A 21,904-nucleotide genomic window follows, 5' to 3' on the forward strand; every position below is an offset into this window, starting at 1 on the left:
TTTTAAAAGAGAGAAGGTATGTTTCGAAATACATTATATTTTTAAATTTGATTTTTCATAATACTTCAATTTTGGAATACGTTTTCGGAATTTCTTTTCTAAAATACGTTTCTGAATTATATTTTTTTATTTTGGATTTGCTTTTTCGTAATGAGATCTTAATTTTTCAATTTTATTCCAAATCACAAAAAGTATTCTGAATTTTATTTTTCATAAAATATGTTTTAATTTTGAATTTTCAGTTAGAAAACAATTTAAAAAATTCAAAGTTGGTTGGGTGCATGTAAAAAATGTCAGGGGTGCAGCAACCAATGCCATTCTATTGATCTGTTGAGTCAATTTCTTCTTACACCCCTACAATTGTCAAAAATACTAAAATTATCCTTTACAGTTTTAGGTATTTTTGGAATAATGTTTCCGTAAGCAAAAGTATTTCTAAAATAGAAATTTGGAAGACAAAAAATAATTGCAGAACACTTTTTCCATAACACATTTTTTTTAATTTCCAAATTGATAAATCCGGAATTCATAAAACATATTCCAGAAAAGATGTTTCGGAAATATTTTGGAAAGAACAATCCAGAAATATTTTTTAAAGGGGCAAAACATTCTTCTCTGGAAATGATGAGTTGCAGGAAGAAGTTGCCATCTGTTAAAGCCCTTTTTTCTTTCTTAAAACCTAGTTGGGCCTGTTAATTAGTTTACTTAAACTGTCTTTATATTAAAAAGGCATTACAAAATTATTATAAATATATTATGATATAGTTAACTACTCAAATAGCAAGAAGTTCAGAATAATTAAAAATAATCATATTATGAAGTTTCATATTAAAGAAAACTTATATAAAATGTTATTTGTTACTATTCAATTATAGTTGAAATAATCGAATTTCATGATAATACTGTAATAAAACATTGTGACAATAACTAGCATTAGTTTAGTATTTCAAATTATGAAAAAGAAGCTATGAAGCATTAATATTATTTTAATTAGATGTTAAGATGATAGTTTAATTATTAAAGAAATTAAACTAATTGATAATTATGATTTTAAATATTAATTATATATCATTCCTTAGAAATTCAACTTAAAGAAAAATCAAATCAAAGTTTATGATTTTTCAGATTTAAAGTTTAATTTAAGTATTATATATGTAATATTATTATAGCAACATAAAAAATCATAACTAAACAACTAAAATAAAAAATTAAAATATTAGAAAAACAAATAATAGATAGTAATATTGTTTTATTAAAGGAAAAATATTATAATATTCTTCTTCAAAATAGAAAACAATAACAATAGGAAAAATAATTATAAAGAGAATTCTAAAGGAGAAATTATTTTTCTCTCTTGGTCTTTTTCTCTCAAGCACTAAAATATCATAAAAAGAAAAGGAAAAAAAAGTGATTTTAGTATTTGTTATTAAAGAAAGGAGTGTGTTTTTTATAGCAAGAAATTAAAAAAAACTTATTATTCGCATTTTTAATTTTATATAAGTGTGCTAATAGTGCGCATGAACTTGAAAATTTATACAAATTAAGAAACTATTTTTGAATAAAATTTAAATATAAAATCATAAATGGAAAGTTAAATAAACACATCATAATAGCTTGAGAACTTTTATATTTTATAGTGCCATCTAACAATCATATAAATACTAATATTTTATTTATTTTAAATTTTGTTATTTAAATATAATATTTTATTATTATAAAATTATAAAATATATATAAGAGAAAAGGATAGATCTCAAATGATAATTTTATCATAGGAGACATTTACGGGGATAATATTCTTATTATGAATAACGATTCACTATTTTTTTATTACAATAAAATTATTAAATAGAAATGAATCTTAGAAATCATAAATGATTAGTTATTATATTGATAAAATTAGATATTATAAAAAATTATTGATATTTAAATTATAATTTCTAAATTGGTATCTAATTAGATATATCAAAATTTTAGATATTAACTTTAGAATCTAAATAATTAGTAACTAAAAACTTAAGTAGCTAATTAGATATAATTCAGAAACTATTTAGGAATAATAAAAATTAATTTAGATACATAGTTTTTTTAGTCTCTAAAAGTAATATCTAATTTAATTAATATAAAAACTAATAATTTTTTTTTGTAAAATTGATTTTTAATAGTGATATTGGGATAAAAAAATTCATTTAAGTTGGCACAAACTAAGAAAGTGTAAATCAGAAGAGACATCATACATTGACAACCTAATTCTAATTGATATTATAAGAAAAAGATATATTTTTTTAATTTCATATAGAAATTAAAATTTTAGAAAAAAAAAGAGTTATATATTGGAATGAATAGAGAACCTAACACCAGAAAACATCAAACAGCATCACACCATCTACCAGGAAGATCTATTGCAATAAATGTAACGAAAATCAAAGTAAAAGAAAAACAAACGAAAACCCTTAGTTCATATTTGAGTAGACTAAACAATGGCAGAAGAAAAAATGGATGAATTTACAGAGGAAGTTGTGGTGAGGCTAAGGCATTTGAAGCATTTCAGGAGCCTCCATGATGCTATCCAAGGAAGGTTTCCATCCCTCAACTTTCTCTTCTCTCCCTCTTTCTATCTCTGCCACCATTTCCTCCAACCTCATTCCCTTTTTCTCCTGCAGTTCAACTATCAGCCATTTCAGCTCCTCCTTTGTCACCACAACTTTCATGCTCACACCATTCTTCCCTTCACTCTCCTTCACCTTCACAAATCTTCTTCCTCTTTCTTCCTCTTCTTCTTGCTTCTCCTCTGCACCATCTCGTTGTGTCTCCATGCAGTTCCCCATGATTTTTGAATCTGCAAGGTTCTTGGCAGATTCCAAAGAACAGCTACAATGTAAGAGCCCAAAGAAACAAACTTCAACTCAGCTACCTATTTAACAAATGAACAAAATCTGGTTCACGGATTCTGAGCGAATGGGGTTCACGGATATTGTGTAGACACTACTAGACTCTACCCAAAATCTTGTATGTTATATACATATTCTTCTTCTTCTTTTGTTTTTGCTGTGAGAGTGACGCGTTACGTTACTTGATTAGAGTTAAATTAATAGTTTGGTCTCTGTTTCAACGTACTATTATTATTATCGATGTTTTCCCATTTGTCAAAGTTTCATTGTAGAAAACTTAACACGTTAAAAAACTGTAACTAAATATAAACTCAATAATTGGGGCTGCTGCCGGTGACCTTGACATTTCAATTATTTATTTGTCTGGAGAACCAATTTGTGGAAAGGTTAATTTTTTTTTTCTTCTTCTGTGTAATGGTTTAGGATCTCTAGGGTATTCAAATGTACTATGCAATTCTACATCTATTCCTAAACATTTACAAATTGTACCACCAGTCCAGTCCAGAACCGTAAGAGTCAGTTTCGGTTTTGATGACCGATCAACCGATCATTTCAAAGAATATTTTAAGGCACTTATTAAATGACATCAACGACATTTATAAAAGTCTTTTATGAGTCATGTTCATGTTTTGGATTATGCAAAAATTATCTTCGACAAATAAGTTAAATACAAATTAACTAAAAAATGATTAAAATATTCTTTAGATACACCAACATACCTATATACTAATATATCTCCCTATAAACAAGAGATCATGACGCACATCAGTGGACAACTGATATTTAGTCCATCACAACCAAAGTTGAAGACCAACAATGTAAATAAACCACCTTTTGCGAATGTGTAAGGTACATTTTAATCCGTTACAAATATATTTATTTGATTGTTATAGTACCTTTTCCAAATCAACATCGACCAAGCACCAATAGCACTTGAGGAAGAAAAACTTTAAGAAATGAGCGAGGAGATAACCGAAACGTCTGCAATTGTACAACCAATTTCATTTACTATCTATACCTTCTTTGTCTATATTTCATTTCCATAAATTATATTTTGACATTAAAAAAAACATATTTTAGAAAATTGAATCAATGCACTAGATTCACACACTTATCATTAGTTAATTTCATATATTTTCTTTTAATAACCTGCTTGATATTTTTTTTATGTGAAAAGAAAAACAAATATGAGCTAATGACAGCTCTAAGGTTTAGGTGAGACATGAGTAGTTTAGTTTAAAATATTTGATGATAATAGTAATAAACTATAGAAACACATGCACACAATCCTATTCCTGACGCGGACAGGATCCACAAAACCTACTCTTGTCCTCTGCCTTAAAATCTCCGTTGACAAAGTTTATGTTCGTGTTGGGTTCAGCCAATGGCCAAATCTGGACCAGAGATTTAGGTTACCACCACGAAATCGCAGTGTCCTCAACTTCTCCAGAATACACAAAATTTGAACACACTGACCAGTAATTGTACCAAGAGAGCATATCAGTATCGAACATAATATTGCACCAAGAGAAAAATGACTTAAGAATTAAATTGGTAATTTACAAGAATAATTTTGAAGTTAATTACAATTGTACTTGTATTTTGTATTCTCATCCTACGAGATTATTATCTGCATGTTTGGAAATTGTCCGCACAAATTGCTCAATGTTGAAGTTCAAAATGAAGGCTTCTACGTCATTTAGATTGTTTAGGAGAGTTTATTGTAACGAAAATGTTTCCTTGACAACAAGACAAAAATGCACCAATATATAACCCTAAAAATCCCCACCGACGAAATCAAATCTTTGCAAATTATGATAACACAACCAAAAATAGAACTCCCCACTCAAATTCTAAATGCAGATACTAAACTCCAAAAATCTCAAGGGCAAATTGAAATACTCATGCCAAAAACATTAGCAAAAGTTGATGGAATTTCTCCGCTACTAGAACCCACATTCAAATTAAATATTGTTTTTCCACGTCAGTGTGGTAAAGAATCGCATAACCAAAAGACAAAAATGTCACTATACAATGCTAGAAAACTCCATACTCACAATTAAAAAAAAGAAATAGAGACATAAATGAAACCAAATCTTTACAAATTCTGATGCCACAACTAAAACGAAACTCCAAACTCAAATCACAAATAATGCAGATACTAAAATCCCAAATGGAGGACAAATCAAAATACCCAATGCCAAAAATATTCACAAAAATCGATGAAATTTCTCCAAAATTTCCAACTCCGCAACTGAAACCCACATTCAAATTAAATATTTTTCGAATCCCAAGGCGCAACCTAATCTTTGGTTTTAATATATCACGACACTTTGCTATTTGAATGTGTAGTTCAGTTTTTGGTTGTGGCAACAAAATGTAAAGATTTGGTTTCGTTTTTATCTCCATTTCTTGTTTCATTGAACTGTGAGTATCGATTTTGTTATTTTTTCGAATCACAAATTCAGATTAAAAAATCCAAAATGAAAGACAATATCCAATGTCAAAAACATTAACAAAAATCAATAAAATTTCTACGTCATCACATAAAAAAAAATAAATATATATATATATATATATATATTTAAAGCAGGAAACTAAATCAAATTAAACATAAAAAGAAATTAAACAATTACATTAGAAGATTAGAAGTATAAACAGAAAAAAAAATACAAACAATTTTTTTCTTTAAGACTTTGTTTGGATTAGGAAGTGAAAATGAGAAAGTGAATTTGTGATAATTTGAAAGGAAAGTGTAAAGAAAGTTAGGAGATTTGGATTAAGGTAAATAGAGTGGAAAGTGTGAAATTTTTTTATAAAAAATGATGTGATGAGTGTGATTAAAATTATATATTTTTTAATTAATAAAAATATAAGTTTATAAATTTATCCTTATATTTAAAAACTAATTTGATATATTTATTTATAAATTATTTTTAATTAAAATATTATTTAAATATTTATAATTATAAATATTTGATAAAAAAATATTTTTTATATTAAATAAAATTATTATTTTTAACTTTACTTTTTTTAATTAATATAATTATTATATAATTTTTTTAATTATTAAAAATATAATTTTTTTAATTATTATAAATATAATTATTTTTATTATTATTTATATTTATAATTTATTATATATAATATGATTAATTATGTTTTTTATAATAATAATTTTTTTATAATGTTTATATTTTTTATTTAAATAATAATTATATTTTAAATAATTATAATTATTTAAAATAATGTCACATAATCATAATTTAAGTTTAAAATAAAAAATAAATGAAAATTAATATATATATATATATAACTTTTTTCACCTTGGAAAAGAAAGTTTTGCGAAGAAATTTTTTTTATTAGCGTGTCATTATGTGATTTTCTTTGCTTTTCATTGACAACAATAATTTTTTGTTTTTCTGCACTTTGAAACAGACACAGCTTAAATATGTAGTTTCCAAGAGACAACAAAGTAAAAAAAAAAGACAACGTTGGTAATAAAAATCCTACAATATTAATGTACGTTCCTATTTTTATTTTTTTTTTAAATTGACTTATTTTTTAATCATCTTATTACCTTTAGAAGGATAATGGAGTTTTGAAATAGCTGATCCTCATCACCTAATTTAACTCACTACATGCATTTTGTTACTTATACAACTGTGAGGAGGTAAAGTTTTATTTTAATTTGGTTTTGGTCAAATGTGATATATTAAAAAAATTCGTTTGAAAACGTTATGATTAAAAAGTTAATTTAATGTTTATGGTTTGGCACCGTCTACGCCTAAGGGAAGGTCCAGCTCAGTATGTTATTATGCCAAACGGACTACACTGCTACGGTGGCCTCATTGATGACGGACGAAATTCAATTTTCAATTATTGCTGGAGATCGGTTGTGGTTGTTCACATGGGTCTCAGAAAGAGTTGTTGGCTAAGCTCTTTTTCAAACAAAAGAAATTTTCTTAGCCATTTAATAAAGGGCGCAGAGTATTGTAAAAGAGAAATAAGAAGAAGAATGCAGTGGTACAGTATTACAGAATTGTCAACGTATTTAGTGTATGTTTGATTTTGGAAATAAATTAAAAGAAAAGTAAAAAAACGAAAGGGAGAAAAAATGTTAATGTATGTCATTTAATATAAGAGGAAATGAAAAGAAAGAAAACATATCTTATTTAATCGGAGGAAAAGCAAGTTTGCTTAATGGTTGAGAAGGTGTAGTCATTCAAATTTCAGTTCCAACATCACACCTTCATTCGATGAGCATCCCATCCATTGAGTTGCAACCAACACTGTGAACAACCTTTGGCATCACCACCACCGTCGATGACTATAAGCGATTGTGATTGAGCATTCTTTCCTTAGCAGAAGATAACTTGGGTTTTGTTGAAACTTTTGAAGGACTCAAGCTTTGTCCTTAAATTGTTGTCGCAATTCTGGGATTCGTGGTTGTGATGCACATCACAACAGAGTGCATGAGGATAGAAAAGGAAATCATGAGAACAAAATTTATATTTGTTTCAAATTTCAATGGAAATATTTGCCAAACTTTATAATCAAAACAAGTGATTTTATAATTGATTGGAATTTAATTGCTTACAATTAGATTACTCCACATTTAAAATTCTATCATTTGACAAATTTTCATCTAAACACGAAGTAAATGTATTAGTAGAAATGACATGTTTAAATGTGCTCCTTGAATCGACATTTTTTTTAAGTTATTGTTACTGGATCCATGCTTCTTGTCCCATACATGAGGTTATGGAGATGTAACATCAACTAAAAATATGATCCATATAATTCAAAATCATATAATACAGTTTTACAAAATTGAATTAAAATAAAATTCTTGGAAAAAAACCATGCACTCAATCCCAAAACTATAGCATAAAAAGCTTATGACTCCAGAATTCGTAAATGTCTATGAAAGTGTTAAAAACAACTCTTTTTCAGGACAGGACTCGCTTTGGGAATGTTTGAAGAGGGCATGCATTTTATTATTTGTTCATTCCCTCAAAGTAACTTCTTAATATATTTTTGGGTTAATTGTGTTTTGGATGTGTAAAATAACAAAAATTAAACCCTATAAAGTGTAAAGATATTTTTGTTGGTCCTTGTTATCAAGGATATTATAAGGCTGAAGTTAACCACCACTGCAATCCTCTACTCCGTCATATCAAAGGCTTCCTCCAACACACAACTCCCCACCATGATTTTCCACCACCACCCACAACATCGACGAACGAGTTCAACTCCATATACCTCACTCAGCTCCATAACGGCAGAAGTATCTCCTCCGTCATCACGCCTCTACTACCTTCTCCACCAAGTCCTTCTACACCAAAATCATCTTTAACACTGAAAGCATAAAAGCGCCCTGTCAACGCTTGAGTTTTGGAGTTGTCATAATACCTTCATCCGACCATGGCAAGGTGGAGTGGATTAGTGAAGCCAAAGAGTGTTGTGAGGTTGTTAGCCAAGTCATGTTTTTGTCTAGCGCTATTAAACAAAAATGCACAATATACGTTTATATTTTATAAAGACTAAATTAACAAAATAATTAAGAATATTCGCATTAATTTCACTATTATCGAGGAACTCATAATTACCCTAAGTTTTTTTTTGTCTGTATTAACTTCTTAATAAATGAACCAAAACCAAAAACTTTTGTTGATAGAAACTCTAGTCTTATAGGCTTGTGTTAAAATGCAAATTAACCCTGAGGAACCAAACGAGTCTAGTAAATTAGGAAAGTTGTTACAAGTAGAGCATTGTAATATAAAATATCATAAAGTATGCAGGCTTTAGTTTCGAACATTAGATAACACAAATAAACTCTTTTACTGTCTGATGAAAGCTTCGATTGACACGGCCAAGATAACACTCACTGTACACGACGACGCTTATTCTTTATCTCATCAAAAAACTGGTGGACATCAGCAGCAGTAATGGGCTTTGACGAGTCTGCAGATTCCTGTCACAGAATATAAAAAAGTCGATCGCAACACAACTAAAAAAGGCCATGCACCTGCCATGTTTTGCCTATAGATAGAACTCGGGTTTACCTTTCTAGCTATAAGAAACAAGATATAAGAAATCTAAGCTACATCAAGAAACATACCAGGAAAGAACGAAGCCCGTCCTTCATCTCTTCAATACCCTTCAAGATCTCAACTTTCTCTACATGTCCAAGTTTATTAAAAAAGCTTAACTCAGCACCCTCTTGTTGCTGCAATTTTTCTTCTCTCTTTAGCTTGGCCATTTGCTCATATTCCGCAATTGAGTCTTCCTTGTCGAGTAGAAAAGCTATGTGCTTCTTATTGTAAAACTCCAAACAATTATTGCATTTGCAAAGAGCATCTCTCCAATTTTTGGAAAGGAACATTGGTCTATTAGGTAAAACTGGGGAGGCATCAACAATGTTAACACCAAGGAGACAATTATCGTGCAAATTTGTGCTTTTTGGGCAAAGATTTGAAACAATACTGCTACTAATATTTTTTTCCTGAGACAGACTCTTCCCCAGAGATGTAGATTTAGAATCAACAGTAGCTTGTACTTCATCAATTTTAGGAGAATTATATGAAGTTTCACAAACTGGCTTTTCAGGTCGGCAAGTTGAAGGCATGTCTTCCAAAACAGCTTTGTCCTTTTGGACAGTAGCATCTGTCTGCTTTCCAGCTGCCCATATATCTTCAGGATATAGTTTTAGAAAGAAACATACCTCAGAGCATGCCTTACATATGAACTCATCATACATTGGCTCACCTTCCTCATCTTTGGGAATCTGATGTATACAAAGAACAATAGAAAAATAGAGTGCAGAACATAAGGAGTTATTGATATATCACAGTTCACAAATATAATTTTCTTTAAGACCAATTTACCAGAAGTATAAATAGCATAAAGCTCTGTTGAGAGTTAGTCCAGAACAGTGTTTTAAAGAAATGCAAAAACACTCTATAACTGTCCAACTCAAGTACTGTTTCTACTTTACAAGGAATCCATTCAACAGAAACATGCAGCAAAATGATTGTCAGAAGCCTAAACCTATTAGATGTGCAGGACATCCAACATTTAAAAAACAAAAAAAGGAAACCTGTAAGTTCACATCCTTATTGATCTACCTTAGTTTTAGACATGCATGGATTATTATAAGCAGGAACTGATAGTATGATTAACCTAAACCCTGGCAACTCTGTTTACAAAAAAAAAGCCCTTACATTATTTAATTTCAAATAATCATATACATATATCACTCAACACCAAGTACAAGAAAACAAAATAAAAAGATTAAGAGAAGCCAAAACACCACATTCTAAGATACCAACCTCAGTAGAAGACTCAAGACCAAGATGCTCCTCATGAAACCAGTCCTCACATAGACAGCACTGTATCATCTCTACTTGTTCTTCAGCATCCGGATCTGGATAAGGACGACCACATGTGCAATATGAACCTTTAAAGTTGTGATTGTATGAATTCCCAGCGTTCTCTACATCTTTATTTGGGCAAATTTTGCAGTAGAATTCACCAAATTTTGAATTCCCACAATCACATCTGAAGTTTCTTTTTGTCCACAGCTCCACAATCTTCAAAGCACAGCAATAAAGAGATCATACGATACCAGTATGGGTATTGATCGACACAATTAAATTGGTTTTATATTCAACTAGACTAATGAGTAAAGGTTGAGCTATTCCACATAAAATGTATCAGTCCCAGTATCAACCATGTATTAATCTTAACCATGGATCCAGCAGACTCTAGTTAAAATAATTAGAGTACAAGAAAAATCAACAACTACAAACCTGAGTTAAATAGCTTGGGTTCACCAGTGCAAATAACACATAACCAAATAATAATTTCCTCTCAACAATTGTCCTCACCAGATCATACATATGAATTAACTAACACAAGTACTACTATCACAATTCCAGGTCAAATAGTAAACATTATTACAAAATCTATATCCATTTTCATATCTTTAGTAGTGGAATCCAAAATTGTATAGTCCAAAAAAAAAACTACCTGATGACCATCATGGCATGACAATGAACAAGCTGTGCAAACTCCAGCATTCCCCTCTGGGGTGCAGGTAAGGCAAGAGAAAATTGCCTGCCTTTTCATATATCCTTTGTTAAAGGTACACTCCTTGCCCTCGTCACCCCCTAAAACTAAATCAGCTTCCTACGAATTGAAAAAAAAAATAATGAAAAAACAATTATTAAGTGACAACATTTCGATCATGCCACATTCTGAGTAAAGTATAACCAAACATAACAGCAATGAAGTCAGCATTAAGTCGAACGAATAGCTTCTGCCTGATCACAATTGCCTATTGAAAACTATCACGATTACAGAAGACTATCCCAACAAAGGAACCAAATACAATATAATTAAGGAGAATTGGCGTACTCAATTTCTAGTTATCCAGAAGATGTAGGAAAAACTAACCATCATCATCATACAATATTGGTATCAAAAAACATATTTGTGCTACATAAGCAATCCTTAATAGAATAAAAAGGATAATTGCAAAATAATTCCATTTCTGAAAAAAAAACTTATCCCATCGCATCATTAACCGGTGTAGGATTCAAGATCAGGTCCAGGATTCGAGTCAAATCGACCTTCCCTCTCATCTCAGGGTGAGGCAAGGTAGCACGTTCTTTAACAGTATCTCTCTATAAACCAAAATCATAAATGCCTCCACAAAATTGCCAAAACCCTAATAAGTGACTTTCACGTTACTCAGACAGGCAGACATTTCAAAATCCCCTAATTTATTATTCAGGTTCATGTTACTGGTTAAAGGACAACAAATTGTGTAACGACACCAGAATTTGCAAAAGCAAAACATTATGACGCAAAATTCATAACCGTAGGTCCGTAACACAGATCATAAAAATAGGTTTATCAACCAAACGAGCCGCAAAGTACTTATATCAGATTAACAATCTCAAATAACACCATTGCATATAGATATGAAGCAAAAATGTAGGAAATGGCATACCAGCTCCCGTTCCTCAACTTCATCGAGGTACTCGCCGATTGTAACGGCTGGCTCACCTTCTTCATCAAATGCACCGTCCATTTCTAATCCTCAAACCTTCGCTTCCGGTTTTGTAACTTCACGATCCGTTCCTACAACATAACAGAGGTAGATATTAATGAAGAGAAACTAAAATATAAGCATGTATAAAGGCCAGAGGTTCCTCTCGCGAAAACCAAACATGGATCCCTCGGAACAAGAAACCCTAGATTCCACGAAAAACAAAAACGAAATTGAAAAAATAGGAGAAAAAATAAAGCGCAGAATAGGCACTAATTCACCAAAATTTATGAGCGAAACGCGATAACGGAGTGAGTGCTGGAATTGCTGAATCAGGTTGGGCTGAAGCTGTGGAAAAATTGTACGGCGATGGTGGACGAGGAGCGAAGAGAGAAAGGTACTTTGGAGTAAGAAGGAGCACAGCAAAAGGAATACGTGCGTTTAGTGATTTATGTGGTGAGAGAAGGGATTTGGGCTTTTATATTGGGTACTGTGTAGTAAGGACCATACGGACATTTTCCCGCCATATATCCTGATAGATGCAGCAATATTTGGAGCGGACTAGTATTCATTCGCAAATTACATCCTTCCCTCCAAATTACCATATAGACCCGTTCATTTTCAAATTTAAATTTCATTACATTTTTAGTTCAGGTACCGATCGGGTCCGTATAACCTGAACGAAATCATTACAAACACTAAGTAGTAGTTCTTAATTACATTAAATCATTAATAAGACCAATAATAAATAATCTAGTATAATTATATAAATAATTACAGATAAAAGAATGAGTTATACGTAATCATTTAGTACTAATTATTGTGTGACAGATTCTTCTTACACCCAATCAATTTTGACCGGCACCCAATCTTCCTTATGAAAAGACTAAAATATCCTTAGGTTAAGGATGTGCACCCAATCCATACACCCAATCCAGGCACCCAACACATACACAACAACCACCCACCGTCGTTTTCATTATTCTCTGTGCGCGTTCTCCCTGTGGCAGCATTCTCCGTTCACCGAGGCAGTGACGCTTCACCTTCACTGAGGAGCGACGTCTACTGTTGTGGTGATTGAAGTGGCATCATCTGTGAGGGAGTTAGACGGCGACAAACAACGAAGCCACCGGAAAAACAAAGTCACCGGAGAAGACGACACACATTATGATTAGTTTTCTCTTTACCTAGGCGTTCCGGATATTTTTAGTCGGAATTGCTTAATGACCTACGAATATGGTTATTTGGACATCATTTTGTTGGTTCCATATTTGTGGTATCCGGAAGTGTGATTTTTTTTACTGTGGATGTCTATGTTCGGAAGTAAGCTTGTTTGCACTGCACTGCTTATATTTGGATAAATTTATCCAGAATCTATTTTCCACTTACGGTCATTTACGTTTGGAATTCATCTTTGTCTTACGGATATATATGTTCGAAATATTAAATTGAAAATCTTAATTTTTTACACAGATTTCTATATCTGGAATGAACAACAATCCATTTCATACTTGTGCATCTGGAGGCCAATATCCAGTTTTCACCATTTTTCTTAATAAAGAATACAAGGACAAAATGGGATTTTAAAATTTTTGTTGGGTGCCAGTCAAAATTGATTGGGTGCAGGAAACAATTGCCTTATTGTGTATATTGAGTGTGGAAGTTTTATTTGATCGTCAAAATACTTTTTATAGATACCATCCAAATACAATATTATATGGACGAGGAGTGGAGAGATGAAAGGTGCAACATTCTAGAGAGAATGGAATAACAAATTAAGAAAGAGAGTAATCATTCTCTTGATTCCAATCATATTCGAGAACAGTTAATAAAATTTAAAATAAATCTAATTTTAGTCTTTTAGTTTTTAAAATATTATCTTCTCAAATTTTTAAAAAATATAATATATTTCTTTAATGTGTACTATCTTTATGTTGTGTCAATGTTTACATGCCATTTCCTCACCATATCTCTAAGAACCCACTCAACCTCCCCAATCAGCCCCCCTCTCACAAAACCCCTTAACGAAACCCTTGTGAGACTCAAACCTCTCCACAACCTTCCTAGCATCCTCAAACCTCCCACCCTCATCCAATCCACACAAAACCTATTATAAGACACCCCCACCCCCCCGCATTAGGACACACACCCTTAACGTTGCGCTGCATTTAACTCTCCCTGGGCTATCATAGCCCCTTGATGAGGATGTTCAATGAGCAAGCATTTAGGCCGTCACAAAATATAATTTTAAATTAATAATAAATATTTATGTGTATAAGTATGTTTAGATTTTTTTGAGAAAATATTTTTTTTAGATTGATTTAAAAAAAAATTATTTATTATTTTTATAATTATAATAAAAATTTATATAATAAATTTTTTAAAAATTAATGTATTTCTGTATCATAAATATATTATATTTATCATAAATTTAATAAATATTTTTTAAATTAAACATCTTATTATACGTATTCTACAAAAATATCATAATAATATGGTCGAACACGTGATTCTCTTGAGAATTGTTTGGAATCTCAGAAGTGTTGACAAGGAGGTTGAGGACGAAGTTGAATGTGCGCGTGGAAGGGCAAGGCATTTCATGAAGGGTACGAAGCGCGTGGTCCAGTCGCTGAAAGGGGTGTGCATGGGCTTTGATGGTTGTGTGGTGTTGTGCCTGTGCAAGTTTGGCAACGACGGTAGTGCAAAGAGAAATTGTTAATTTTTACTATTGGCCTTTTTCTAATGACAAAACAAAGCAAAATAAGTTGAAGAAGGAGTACATCTGAAAAAATTTATGCTCATAAGAAGCAATCATGTAATCACGAAAACGACTCTTCTGCGAGCATGAGTTAATTTAAGTTTATGGATTGACTAATTTGCTAGTAATTAATATGTATCTTGTATAATACACAGACATTTTAAATACAAAAATGAAAAGAGATATAGGTATTCAACATAAAAATAAATAAATTAATCTAAATAAATAAACACTATTCAAAACAACCAAATTTCTAAAAAATAAAAGTTAGAAAATTACTGAATAGGAGATAATATTTTTTACAGAAAAATTAAAATCAATAGAGGAAATCAAATATATAAATGTAAACAAATAGTAATTTAAAAATTAAAAAAATTATAAAATGTATAAACAATTTCTTCCTGCATCCTTACGTTTTTCTTCATGTACCCACAATTTATGCAAAGACAAAATTTTCCCTATTATTTTTTAAAAACCTTAACTTAAGATTTACATTACTCCTTTCTTCCTCCTTGCTCTAACTAAAGCCAGTTTCGGGGTTTTAAAAATTGTGGGGGTAAAGAAAAACGTTGGGGTGCAGAAAGAAGAAGCCTAATGTATAATGCGGAATTATCTGTAAACAATGGGCCTTATTGGGCCAGAAATTGAAATTTCCCGAAGAGTCTTATTGGTGACAGTGTGTGCTTACCGAATTGGAACGATAACACGTGTCCAATATTTTTTTCTTTCCATTGTTTCTATATTTGGATATAGTTTATACAAATTTTTATGTAATAAATAATATATTTTTATGTTGTGTTTTCAAATAATAAATTAATATAGTTATAATTACTTTCAACTTGTGGGTGTAGCTCATATGGTAGAGCGTTCGCTTCGCATGCGAGAGGCACGGGGTTCGATTCCCCGCACCTCCATTTTCTTCAATTCCTGTTTTTGTTTGTCAAATATTTTAAAAATAATTTTTAAGAGAGGAAAAAGTACTGTAACATATGTTTTATCTACAAATTTATTAAATTATTTTATTTATTTCTAAATTTTAAAATTATTCCACTTTTGCCTCTTGTTGCCAAAGATGATTTGTTCTTATCTTTGAAATGCAGAGTCCGTGGCGGCGTGGCCAATTTCATTCTCTTGTTATCCAAATCCTTTATCATTCTTTGTTGGTTAAACTATCACAACACTGTTTATTGCCCTTGAATGGACGACATAACAAAAAAGTAGTTCAAAGTTGACACGAATCAATGTTTCAAAATTAATGTCACTTTTACTTTAAACAACAAATAAATAATAGAATAATTCTTTAAACGATACTTAATGTTTGATTTGTGTATTCCTGTGTAGCTTACTTAACACTGCTGATGATAAAAGGCAAAATTCCATTCTTAAAGTTGTATCACTGTAATGTGCAAGAGAGAGTTAGGTAGTTAAGTCACTAATCACACCATTCTTCTAGTCTTAATTATTAACTTATTGAACAATAATTTAATTTTTTTAAGACTCGTGACTCATTTCTACAATAATTCAAGTTTTTGATAAATAATTTACGCAATAATTCAATTTTTTATAACTAGTGACCTCACTGATTCTTTCCTCACTATTTTGTTTCGTACCAGACAAATATTTATCTTTATAATATGGTATTTACGTAATGCAATGTTCTGTTTTATGAATTGTCGGTGGATTAGGTGTTAACCAAAGTCTCTGCGCGGTCAAACTAAGACATTTGTTTTCAAATCTAAGAATAAAAAAAACATAACTTTAGTCCAAAAAGGAGTTTAACAAATAGGAAAAAGTCTAAGTACGCAACCTGTGAGAAATGTGGAGTTAGGAACTTTATGATTGAAATAAGGAATATTTCGGTACGGTTAAAATATATTATCATATTGTTTAGAATTAAGTTTAATAACACTTTAAATAAATTTTACTCTTTTAGTTATTAAAAAAAAAATTTAAAGATAAATCTATGATAGAGTTTTAAAAAAAATCTAAAATAAAGAATATGTCGAATGCGTGATAACAGACTTGAAATCAAAATAATAAATATATAAAAACAAGAAAGTTCCATTAAATTATTTTTAAATTATAATACCTTTTATATATGTGTTGATTTATAATTTGAGACTCAAAAAATTCATACTTTTCATCTTTCTAACATGTTCACTCGTAATAAAAATTTAATAATTAGTATAGCATGTGAGTCACGGTATAACATTTTTGAGATAAAGAAAATTAACTCACATTTAAAGAAAATGAGGTCATGATCGAATTCAATTATGTGATGAAATTGTTTTAAGGTTGATATTTAAAATTAATGAAAAAAATTCTCTTTATTTTTCATAAAGATTGACTGTGTTATCTAGAATTGTAATCAATTTTAAAATATAACTTAAAACACTATCAAATACAAAGAGAATGGAGACAACTTTACCCTATATAATAGAAATAATATAAAGAATGAAGAGAACTTTACCCTATATAATAGAAAGAATATAACCTGATAAATAACAACATACTATAAATCACGGTTTCTGACTTAACTATATACTTCAGTAAAAAAACATCCTTTTGATTAGAATAAAAAAAATAAGTAACATTTTGGATTTTTTAAAAGTATATATTTGATGAACAAAGAGCATAAAACAAGGAAATATTTAAATTTTATGAAAGGGGACAAACAAAAAGGTACATATTGAATTTGACTTTAATTTGGTTAAACATTGATGTAATGATTGGTGAGATGATTCCATGTGTTTCTTAATTTTTTCTTTGATTCTCCTTTTTGTTGTCGTTATTGTGAATTAGGTTCTTCGTATTCCATTTCCATGTTCCTTATGGTTGTAAGGACACAATGGCATAAGTCCTAGTGCCCCATTCAATATGCTAAGGAAAAGCGACTCAACCATGGTTAAAGTACCCAGCTAATATTTTCATAAATTACTCTTGATGAAAAAATATACTCTTTTTTTTCCATCATATCTATATTCTTTATTGAAAACTTGGTGTGATATTTTAGAAAAAAAAATGAATTACTGTGAAAAAACAACTGTATTGTATTTTTTAAAACACTTGAAAGAGAATGCATGAATAAAAAATATAAAATTTATGCATTGTTATATGGTAGACGCTGCAATATAGAGTAATTATGTATTTTTTTTATAAAACATAATTATACTACAATGTTAATGTATCCTCATGCTCAAAGTCTCAATGATTCAGATGTAAGACTCCATTAATATTTTGTTTTAAATATCTAGGTTCGGCCATGTGTTATTCTTAAAGAGTAGCATTCATTTTTAGTGAGACTTAAATTTTGAGATCTTCATTAATTGGCTTAAACATATATGTGATTTGTATAATTATTTTAATTTTAATTTATTATGTAATTAAAATTAAGGTTGAATATATCCAAGTCAATAATTTAAAATAAATCTTAAAAACTTAATTTTGATTATAAATATATTATTATAAAATTATTTATTTTTTATATGAAAACTATTTCATGACAAGTTTGGATGACTCATAATGATTTTATTTATTTATTATATTCATATAAAGTCCGTCAATTTTACAAATCATTTTCCAATTCAGAGTGTTTTATTTTTATTTTTTTATCGATAATAAATAAATAAAATAAAATAAAATATTTTAGAAATATCTCAATTCTTACATAAATATTTTAAAAATATCATAATTTTTTTAAAAAAATATCATGATCAATCTACTCAAACACTCGATATATATACGATTTTCGGACTCTACAAACCATTAAACTAATCCTTAATATAAACACGAATGATATGTCACGAAAACATCAACCACCTTATCAGAATCTTATAACTAATATTTAAAATACAACCAAAATATTACCTAATAACACCAAAAATCCACAAACACATGCATCATTGAAAGCTGTCGGATTTGATTATCGTTCCATTTGAATATATTAGGTAGTTAATTTAGTTTATTGGAACATAGTTAAAAAATAATGGTTAGGAGAGGCAGGTAAAATGAATGGAATGAGAAGGAGACAGTTGGCTGAAATGTTGTGATGATCGAAGACAGTTGGCTCGTTCACGTGGATACACTTGTTACAAAGGTTCAATCTAAAATTTTGCATATGAACTGTTCAAAATCTAAGATTTTAAATATACTTTGTAACCATATAATCTGAGGTATTGATTCCATCATGATTTCTGGTATAAATGTTTGGAATGTATTATTTTTGTGGATAAAGCCTTAATAATGTATTTGTATTTGTACAGCACTATATGTAAAAACGTAATTATCTATTATATTAGATATGTAGTATAAATACGCACACAAAACACAAACACATATAGAACACGAACAATATGAGAATATATATAATTTTTAAAATATAAAACACGAAAAAATAATTTATATATTATATAATTATAAATTAAAAATAAAATTTATGTGTATAAATATTTTTTATTTTTTATTTATTTTTTCTAACAGAAATATATTTTTTATAATTGGTTCAATTCTTTTTATTAATTATATTAAAATTTTATATAATAAATTTAAGTTTTTAAAAAATTTGATGTATTTTTTTATTTTAAAACTATGTTACAATGCTAGAATTATTAGAAATTTAATAAATATTTTTTTAATTAAATATTTTACTAATACATATTTTAGGAGAGTAAGTGTGAAATAGATACACGCAGATATCCACTTAATCCAAGTGTTATAGCTACTATTAACGGATTTGGGCGGTGAGAAGATATTGGTTTCTTATTTCTTAGGTTGAAAGCGTGTTTACTCACCCAAACCAACACGTTATTTCTTTCCTTTCAGTTTTGCTTTCATGGGTCCATTGCTCACACCACTTTCTGGACAAACCAAACCAAAATTCAAATCTCCTTTCAATTCATACTAACCTACACAAATTTTCTTCTATTGTCTCTTCTTATTTAATAAGATACCAAAATGATCAAACTTATTATGCAATCAAATCAAATCATCAATAATTTTTTTATATATTTTTCTTTCCGAGACTTTTTAGTCGTATCGTATTTATCCACTCGAACTTCACTTTAATTGAGAAGGTTTGAGAAACACCACGTGTGCATGCTTCCACCCACTAAGTTAATCTGTTATTAGATAAAACACACATAAAAAATATAAAAAGTCAAGTGATTGAGATAAGATCGCAAAGTTTGTTTGGCACAAGTCTCGATTTAGATAATGTGACTATTTTTTTGCAATAATCCAGAAACCGCCAATGATATAAAGAGCAACATATGAAACAATGAAATGAAATTAATAAATACTTTGCACACACACCATGGCCTAAAATGATATCACATCAATTTTGCCTCATCAATTCGATAGAATATTATTCAGAACAATACATATTTAAACAATTTTACCTTTTTTCCCCAAAACAAATAAACTTGTAGTTCAATACTTACAACTTTCATAATATACAAATACTTAAGTTAAATATTTTAATTGATAAGAGATTATTGCATATTATAATATATAAATAAATATAAATTTTCGATTTTAATATTAAATTAAATTTAAAATATTTTCTAATATACATTAAAATGAAATCATGATATAGAAACCAATTTTTAAGAGATCTCTGTAATTAGTTACTATAGTAATTAAATTAGAAACCATTATAGAGACTAAAAAAGTTTTAGTTTATAAATTAATTTTTATTATTGTTAAGTGATTTTTAAATTGGTATCTAGTTACCAACTAAGGTTTTTTCTGTCAAATTTAGAAACTAAATAATTAGTTGTTAAAATATTGGTAGCTAATTAGATACCAATTTATAAATCATTTAACAATAATAGAAACTAATTTAAAAATTATTTTTTAGTTTCTAATACGGTCTCTAATTTAGTAAATATAACAATTAATTATTTTTAGTTTCTAAAATTGGTTTATATTTCATGTTTTTCTTGTAGTGATAGTATTATAACTTTTTTAAACTAATATAATTAGGTTTATCAAATCATTCGTTATCGGATCGTTCTAGTCATTCTTAATATATAGTCATACATACAAGTTAATAGTCTTATCATGAGAGAATGTTAAAAATTTTACATTAACTAAGCAAACATAATTTTATAAATCAATTTTATAAAGTTGAGTTAAACTTAAAGTCACAATATATATTTAGATAGTACATATATTTTATGATGATTAAACTAAAAATATTTAAAAACATAAATATATATTAAATAAATGTGTAGTTTTATATTTAAAACTTTTTTCATTAGGTCTCTATATATATATATTTACTTAGATGTTAACGGTTGCATACACCAAATATAGCCAAGATCTCTGCATGTAATCAAATATCTTAAAGTATTATTAAAGCTCTCACGAGAAGATATTAATTATGCGCAATAAATTTGGGAATAAAAAAGTAAGTAATATTTGAGATAACAATTAATACAAAAATATAAAGTGATTAAAGTTAAAATCAATAACTTAAAATATTAATATAAAATAACGTAAAATTCTTAATGCTTTCTAGTAATTAATGTTTTTAAAAATATAGATAATGCTGTACGATGGCAAGTTGAAGTTGAAGCAAGAAAATCCATTTTTTTTAAAGGAAAATTCAGATATATTAATCTAAGAGTTCATTATATATTTAAAGCTTTTAAGGAAATGTAAAACAAAGTGTTGGATAATAGTCAGCTCACCAATCTCAAAGATAACAAATATATTTTGAAATGAAGGGTTGTCTTTTATCTTTTATAATACAGTACTAATTGAATAAAATACTTATATAATTAAAAGTGTTTCTATAATATATATAACCAAATTTTAAAAAAATATTCAAAATAAAATTAAGATAAAATTAATAAACAGATGAAGATTTTCAATATATTTTTATCACGGTGGGTCAATTCATCCCATTTTATTTTTAGGAGTCAACAACATGTGGAAAATAAAAACAAGCTAAATTTAATAATTTTACCAGCTAAACATAACAGTAAAATAATATTTAATATTATCTTGACAACAAATAGTTTACTCATATAATTAATAAAAAAATTGTTAATTCAACTCACTAAAAAATGTCCCCAAAAAAATCACGAAAAATACGTAGAAATATTCCTAAACAGTAAAGTTACCATGCCATTTTTTCTTGATTTTACGTACTTTATTAATTAAAATTGTAAGTTTACATCAATGAGAATTAAA

General features: G+C 28.8%; 2 protein-coding genes and 1 non-coding gene across 3 annotated transcripts; 1 reads left to right on the forward strand and 2 right to left on the reverse strand.

Moving 5' to 3' along the window:
- Nucleotides 1-2,387: 2,387 nt before the first annotated feature.
- On the reverse strand, nt 2,388-3,016 carry LOC137809372 (uncharacterized). Its single transcript, XM_068610495.2, has one exon. It carries the CDS (start codon nt 2,826-2,828, stop codon nt 2,529-2,531), a length of 300 nt encoding a protein of 99 aa, XP_068466596.1. The 5' UTR covers nt 2,829-3,016; the 3' UTR covers nt 2,388-2,528.
- Nucleotides 3,017-8,607: 5,591 nt separating this feature from the next.
- On the reverse strand, nt 8,608-12,561 carry LOC137811480 (PHD finger protein-like protein). Its single transcript, XM_068613261.2, has 6 exons — nt 12,231-12,561; nt 11,911-12,041; nt 10,926-11,084; nt 10,226-10,486; nt 9,016-9,681; nt 8,608-8,868 (listed from the first exon to the last, which is right to left on the reverse strand). The coding sequence occupies exons 2-6, from the start codon at nt 11,989-11,991 to the stop codon at nt 8,779-8,781; spliced, it is 1,257 nt and encodes a 418-aa protein (XP_068469362.1). The 5' UTR covers nt 11,992-12,041; nt 12,231-12,561; the 3' UTR covers nt 8,608-8,778.
- A 2,987-nt stretch (nt 12,562-15,548) lies between these two features.
- Nucleotides 15,549-15,621, forward strand: TRNAA-CGC (transfer RNA alanine (anticodon CGC)). The gene has a single exon. It is a non-coding gene; the product is annotated as a tRNA-Ala (tRNA).
- The last annotated feature ends 6,283 nt before the right edge of the window (nt 15,622-21,904 follow it).

This window comes from Phaseolus vulgaris, chromosome 2 (genome assembly GCF_051622355.1).
Source record: "Phaseolus vulgaris cultivar YP4 chromosome 2, ASM5162235v1, whole genome shotgun sequence".
NCBI lineage: Eukaryota > Viridiplantae > Streptophyta > Magnoliopsida > Fabales > Fabaceae > Phaseolus > Phaseolus vulgaris.